The sequence below is a fragment of the Amphibalanus amphitrite genome, unplaced genomic scaffold, assembly GCF_019059575.1.
Source record: "Amphibalanus amphitrite isolate SeventyFive unplaced genomic scaffold, NRLGWU_Aamphi_draft 000034F_arrow, whole genome shotgun sequence".
NCBI classification, from domain to species: Eukaryota; Metazoa; Arthropoda; class Thecostraca; order Balanomorpha; family Balanidae; genus Amphibalanus; species Amphibalanus amphitrite.
Window position 1 is genome coordinate 164,416 of NW_024881530.1, and position 7,648 is coordinate 172,063.

The window sequence follows — 7,648 nt, forward strand, 5'->3', positions numbered from 1 at the left end:
TGTGTGCATATTGAGAGAGGAAGAGAACAGAGATGGTGAGAGTGGCAGAGCAATGTCTTACACGGCATGGCCAATCCGAGATATACGAGTCAGCGAAACAGGTGGACGCTTCCCTTCATTGAACTTCTGCTCACACTCTCATTTCATATCCCCGAAAGGGAATTGCTTTACTCGATCCATTATTCTGCATATCTTGCCATCCATTTTGAAAGGGACTACTTAAAGATTCACATAACAGAAATAAGACGACGATGCAAGGCATGAATCACATGCCTGCACAACTGAAGTAAAAGTTGGTTTGTTATTGGACAGAGAAACGCATCATGAAATCTTCATCAAAGGCGTCCGGAAGAACTGCAAGAACACACCGCTATAGTCCATGGCCGAGACACGCATTAATTCACACACCACACCTCAAGTGCAGGTACCGGCTGCAGTGTTCCCACGGCAAAATGCAAAGAGGCGCCGAAATACCTTATCAAATGCCGGCTCAGTTTACACAGTGTAAATGAAATCGTCCATTTTACGCAACTGTGGGTCATTTTCATATATTTGAGTGGAAATATATTTTGAGCTAACAGAACTGCCGTATAAATGCACAGCCTCCATTTCCATTTTTGTCGCAACTCTTGATTGGCATCACCCTTCAAGCAACACTATATCCGAGAGAAAAGAAAACAGCATTTATTTTACCCACGATTTGTTACGTATCGTAGTTTTGCGACGCGTCTCTCCATTTTGCATTCACAATGCATATAAACGTTTGGAAGGATAATGCAACGGTGAAAAATAGACACACAGCAAGTGCACAGTCGTACTGGAAATGTTTGCAAAAAGTGGCGTGCACCCCGCTCAAACCGGTTCCGATTCAGGCTCTCAGTCAGACAGCCTCACCCACCGCGAGTTACGTGAGCACTGAGCAGTGTGAGCACATACCATCCCTTCTCCGGTGAGATAATACTGGAACCTGAGTCTCTTAGCACGGGCCTGTCGGCATTGGAATGAAAGGCATGGCGTGCATTTACCTAATGGCCCGATGACCGAATGCTTTAACATTGCTGCCGCGTCGAACGGTCAAGGTTTTGCTACGTGAAGGTTTTGCAATAATTTCAATCGACGTTATTGGACATTCTTCAGGGGTCTTTTTTAAGAATGCACACAACGTATGCTGCATATTAAAAACAATATATATTCTATCATTTGGCTAGGCTTACAGGTGTTCGCTATGTAGGCAAAGCATAAGTCACGGCAACCTTGAGGTTACAAAATAGGCCTTTCTTGCACGACTTTCTTTCATGACCCTGTTAGTAAGAAGGACGGGGGATTTATGGTTGAAGTGTCTAGTACAATTTAGTTTGATTTAAGTAGGCTTACAGGCTTACGGAACAGTCGACCCTTTTGAAACGTGTCATAATGTTTTAACTACCATGTCCAGCTTGGCTCTAACAAATCGCCTGAAACTTTCCAACAGTTCGCCGTCGATATACAGTTCGGGAACATCCAAAGTTGGCCGTCCAAAGTCTGTGACATTTTGGCACGTGCATTGTCTGAACTCTAAAAAACGCCTGCGGTCGAAGCAGGCATTGACTCGGCACAGGTCATTGGTCAAGCATCCTTTGTTCCACATGCGAGCTGGCACAAATACAGACTACCAAAGACCCAGCTGTAAACAATAGGTACAGGCAGTCAAATGGCGGTCGTCAGGCAAAGTAGATTCATGATTGCCTTGGCATAGGTCATCAGATGTGCCCACAGCTTTTGGACCGACACCAGATGGGTGACAACCATGGTCAAGTTTTCTTCTGTTCGTGGTGAGTGGTATGTACCCAACAAAGCCGTTTCGGTATTAGGCATATCCTTTCGGTATAATTGAAACTTCGATAAGCCCAGAAACGACTGTCAAGACGCTATGGTTTGGATCGATTCAACCCTGGATCATGTCAAACCTTCATCTATGGCCGAACGGGCCTGGGCTTTACGGTATGAATTTCTATGGGTATAAACTTCACGTTTGATCGTTTACAAATATAAAACTAAACGCCCGTAAAACACATATGAAACACTCGCTTAGATTGACATGCAGGGAATAAAACTCGAAACAAACTGAATCCTGACATGGCACAAAACATCATAAATGTATTTTTGGTCCACTAGAAAAGCCGAACTTCCCAAGAGAATGAGTTTTGGGCTGGCCACTAAGCATCGTCAGCTTATGTCAAAAATCTGGCGACTGTCTGACGAAGCCTCAATAGTTTTATGTTAATTTTGTATATTGGGGGAGCTCTTGGCAGTGGAACGGGGGGAGGGTGCTCGGCACCCCCCAAATCCCTTAATTTCCCGCCCCTGAATGCAGTGCATGCTTATAATGAGCGGGGCCATACCAGGTGGATCTAACATAATGCGTATCATATGTAAGAATGCGAGGCGCGGCGGTAGCACTTCAGAAGAATTATGCATGCAGCTGTGTTACTTTCAAATCAAACTGCACGATTGCGTCGGAATATTCGCATACCACACCACGATCAGCATTGCTTAGCTTTGCAAGCGAGGTATGTGCGGAAATAATTTCCCGATGGGCAGGAATGCCTTGAAACATTCATATCATTTTGTAATTTTTCCGTACAAGTTCGCTCTGGATGCATGTGGCCAAGAGAACCTGCAAAGCATACTGCGGTACGGTGACCGAATAAAGTAGCCACAAGATGGTTTCCGCCTTACTTACCGGGACCGCGCAACCTACGAGTATGATAGTCAGGCATTGACAAATACATGCTACAATGCAAATACATCACAAAGTAGTACAAACACATGCCTCTCATTATTTATAACAAAACTCTTTCCGCATTGCACATTGTTGCCACTTCTCAGACAAGCGCTGCCCATATCTCACGGGTATCCATATGGATGGGGAGTTTTGGTGGAGAGCGCTCGCCACACCGGCCCCACCTGCGTTTGGTAATCTGGACAAATGTCGGCATCGCTGCCCTGGGCGCGCAGCGCCGCCCTGACCCGAAACCGAAACATATGTCTGTCTGTCAGTATATGTGTTTGTGTGTCTGTCTGTCTGTCTGTCTGTCTGTATGTCTGTGTCTCTGTCACTCTCTAATTAAATCCATACCTTCTTTCTCTCTCCTTCAATCCCCTCCCTCTCCTCTCTCTCTATATCCTCTCATATTCCGCTCCTGTCTCTCTCCCTCTCACTTTTATCTTCCTTCCCTTGCCTCACGCCATCCTATTCCCTCTTCCTCAGGTCCTCTCTCTCTCTCTCTCTCTCTCTCTCTCTCTCTCTCTCTCTCTCTCTCTCTCTCTCTCTCTCTCTCTCTCTCTCCCTCTCTCTCTCTCTCTCTCTCTCTCCCTCTCCCTCTCTCTCTCTCTCTCTCTCTCTCTCTCTCTCTCTATCCCTCAAATATTCCATATCCCTCTCTCTTTTATCTCTCCCCTCTCTCTCTCCCCGGGCGCGGCCCGTGTCAGCCAGCAGACAGCAGACAGAGCCGGTCGACATATGTAACAAAATCAATAGCTCTCTCTGCAGTTGAGCCGACCGGCGCTGCCATACTACCGACGGTATCGCACGGACCCCGTCGACGACGATGACGGCGTCGACGCTAGCCAGAGGGCGCCCCGGCGGGGGCGGGGGTGGGGGCAGACCCATTACTCCGATCGGCACCCCCGCCGGGAGCCCGGTGGGTGGGCCACCGGGCTCAACGGCAGGATGTCAACTTGGCTGCTAATGATACTCGAGCAGCGGATATGACACCAATGAGGTCAGTTAATTGCTAGCGGTGGCTAATTTCAAGGCGGCTTATGATCGCGTTATGGTTTCTTGCGATCGAAAGAATATTTAGGATATGCTGCATCGGAAAAGACGGTGAATTAGGATGGGAATAGTGGGGAAAGGAAGAAATATTAATAACTCAAAGACAACAAAGATATCGTGATTGATGGAAAGAATAATCTGCAAAATAAGAACGAGCTTTTATGTATGTAAAAACACGGCAACGCCCAATTCCTCGTCTTCATTTGCACGAACCCGGCCTGATTAAAATAAAGTAAAGAAACGCACCTTGATCACATTATCTGTCAAATAAGGATCGTCATCGCCCATGGCCGTAAAGTGACAACTTCCGACTAGTCTCCAGGCTGGACAGACTAGCTGCGGACGGTCGGTTCTCACAGAATCCTCCCAGGTGTCTCCTGATAGCCGCCGTCACCGACATCACAGAGGGTACAGGGGGCGACAATTTGGCCCCACGCGCAGCAGATAACACGGCGCTATTTAGTGCAGCCGAGTAGCTACAGCTGGGGTCGGCGTGGCTGGTAGAGGTTCACTGGGTGACAGTGTGGGGGCTGAGTGAGAGCGAAGCAAGGAGCGTGTGAAGGACGGCTGTTCAACTACCTCATCACCATGCAGCTGAGTGTGACGGTCGTACTGCTGGCAGCGCTGGCCGCTAATGTACACGGTGACCTGATCGAGCACTTTGAGTCCGGCATGGGTGACTACTGGGTCTCCTGGAGCGATGACAACGGCGGACACTGGGTCAGTTCAGTTGGATTTTGGTTTGCCCCTCAGACCGCTAACCAACATGTCTCTCTTCCACCGGTCCGGGACAGTAGATCTTTTTCACCAGCTCAGAGCAGCGACCACCACCCAGACACAGAGCTAAGCGAGTTCATCAGCAGCCTGTCGAGGAGCTAGTCAGTGACAGTCTTGCCCTGGCATATTACTGTTTCCGTGACATGGTCAGGATTTTGTCCCCGCAGGCGCTCGTAAAAGGCATCCCGATACACATGTGTCTCGTGATGACCGCACCGATGACTGCGCTTCTCTCCGCAGGTGTGGAAGAACACCTCGCTGATGGAGGTGCCGCAGCGGCCGGCCGGCAGCGAGGGCGTCACCATGCTCATCCCCGACGAGGGACGCGTCTCCGCAGCAGGACATCTCTACAGCCCGCTCTTCGCCTTCCCGGCAGGAGCGAAAATCTCGTGAGTGGAAATATCGTGAGCGAAAAACTCGTAAGCGAGAATCCCGTAAAAGAAAATCAGAAGGGGCAGTGCGTGTGGGAAAAATGTTTGTCGGCTTATGTGACTGCTAGCTAGGGATAACACCAAGAGGCGAAGTAATTGTTTTGGTGCTCCTATTTTCATATTTACGTAAAAAAAAAAATGTTAAAACGTTACATCGTAACGAACTAACGCAACTGATTTCGTCCTTTTAGCTCAGTTATGGCGACAACTTCATGTCTTAACGATAATGCTTCGGGGTACACTGATTGCTTTCATGTCATTCTTGGCTCTAAATGACTGACAGCATGGCGACACATTCTTAGGAAAAGTATTTGATGTTCCTTTGCACGGCATGCCTGCACCCAAATAGCTTTCTGCCTAGTGCCGGACATGCAACTCTTTGAAACTCTCAGTTCTCAGGTACAAACATAATACGATTACGGTCCATTGCTTAAACATGCGACTTTAAAGTCGCCATGCAAACCTGCAGTTTGCAAGCGTCACTCTTATGTCCGACATTGATGGCAGTCCGATTCGGTATGCGGAATGCAACATGCATAAACGATGGCTAACAGTGCTGAACTCGAGTTCAACTGCCCCGGACATTGTCATAAGTTGCTCAGTTGTGAACCACTGTGCTAGTTGTGGCGGTGGGTTTGTGCATTTTTGTAAGCAAATCATCAGGATAGGGATGGGTCGCTTGTCTTTTATTCTGTCCGTCCTTTACCCTCGTTTTGTTAGTTGTCAACCGCTGTAAGCCCGTCGGTCGTGTTTTGTCCTACACAGATTCCCCATAATCCACAACACTCACAAGCCCATCGATCTCTGTATTGACGAAGTGTCATTTCTAATCTTCCTCAGGTAAATGATAGTAATTCGTATTCGTTTCGGGCTACACTGAGGTAAAAAATTGTTAAAAACCAAATATTTCGGCTTTATTGAGTAGCCTTGTTCACTGGTTTGATATATATGTTTAGTATATAAATATTTGGTTTTTAACAATTTTTTACCTCAGTGTAGCCCGAAACGAATACGAATTACGATCTCTGTATCTCACGCTTTGCCTCAACATGTCCACCGCCAACTTCAACAGGTTCAGCTACTGGATCCGCTCGCAGTGGGTCGGCTCGGCCAACCTGATCCTGAAGCTGGTGGAAAACGGCCAGGAGGACCTGCCGTTCCTAGACCTCTCCAGTTTCGCGGCGCCCGACAACGACCAGTGGCGCCAGGCGGAGGCCGAGGTGCCCAGCTCGCGCTTCGAGCAGACCAGGGTGAGAAAGGATCCCTCGATGTTGAACGGATCACGGTAAGGAGGGAGACCTTGATGTGGAAGAACCAGGATGAGTGAGTAGCCCTCAGTTTCTACCAGACCAGTAGGGTGAACGAGGTAACCTCGATGGGTGAGCAAGCTGCTCCTGATATTGAACAGACCAGAATGAGGGAAGTGCCCTTTGGTCCCAACCAGACTAAGGTTCACAAAGCACGGATTAGATACAGATGCTATGAGAGTTCAGCCGTATAGTACATCAGCACTCACGACGCTGGGAATGTGAGTAAGGAACAGGTGGCCCAAGGGAGAGGCAGTCTGAGACGATGGAAATAAGACGGTATACGGTACATGTGAACCACGGGCTGTTAATAGCGACTGTCACCGACCGCATCTGAAAAGACCTTTTGTAGGATCTGATATAACCAATCGACGCTGTGCTGAATCTGAAATAGTCTCGCCCTTACGCAACTTCTCAATTTCAATAAGCTCCTCTCCGATGATCGATTTTATGTCTATGGTATTGCCTGGCGATTCTGTGAAAATGATAACGCGAAATGATTATCTGACCGTCTCCTGTTTTCTTCTGTCTTTCAGATATGCGTGTTCGGCTACCGTGCTAACCACGATCTGGACGCCATTGCCGTGGACGACATCGTCCTGACGGGCGTGGACGGTTCCCAGGTGCGCCTGCCGCTTTCACCGAACATGGAGTAAAGGGGTGGACGAGTCCACGCACCGGGGTATCGACGGGAGAACGTCCAGCAAGGGAGTTCCGACTCAACGCACACTCAAGGAGCTCCAAAGCCAGAACCGACTGAGAAAGTTCGAAGGCAAGCAAGCGGGGAGATTTGGAGCGCTCTCGGCAAAGAGCTTCAACTGCGCACAGGATGTAGCTCGGTGCACTGGCTTGCTGTCTGCTAAGACCAGGGTCAAGCAGTTCTGTTCTGGATTCGCAATGTTCACATGTTCACAACTAATAGTGTACTTATCCCAAAGTGATGTAGTTACCTCTCAGTCTTCCCGTCACATACACCTCAGTTGTTCGTTTTTTTTTGTTCAATATATCCCCGGTACTGTCACGAAATAACGTTTCCAATATGACTGGCAAATATTGTCGAGGATTTCTATTAGTGTCCGGTTCAGTAATCACTCCTGCCGTGGCGCGTGTCAATAACATGCGACTCGGGACCTACGAGAACAAAGTCAACCGTACGGCGCGGATCAATAGATTGTGCGTCGTCACATCACGAGAAATTATCGAATCAAATAAGCGGAAAGCGGAAGCAAACCATGGATCCATATGTGGTAAACGTACTTCTCAAACATAATGTCTTTCCGCGTTAGTTTAATAGGTTTATAGTGGATCAGCAAACG

At 48.2% G+C, this 7,648-nt stretch overlaps 1 protein-coding gene across 1 annotated transcript; it reads left to right on the forward strand.

The window, feature by feature from the left end:
• Positions 1-4,289: 4,289 nt before the first annotated feature.
• LOC122369494 lies at positions 4,290-7,562 on the forward strand. The gene is made up of 4 exons (XM_043344288.1): positions 4,290-4,537; positions 4,835-4,983; positions 6,098-6,275; positions 6,869-7,562. Exons 1-4 carry the CDS (start codon positions 4,406-4,408, stop codon positions 6,986-6,988), a joined length of 579 nt encoding a protein of 192 aa, XP_043200223.1. The 5' UTR covers positions 4,290-4,405; the 3' UTR covers positions 6,989-7,562.
• The last annotated feature ends 86 nt before the right edge of the window (positions 7,563-7,648 follow it).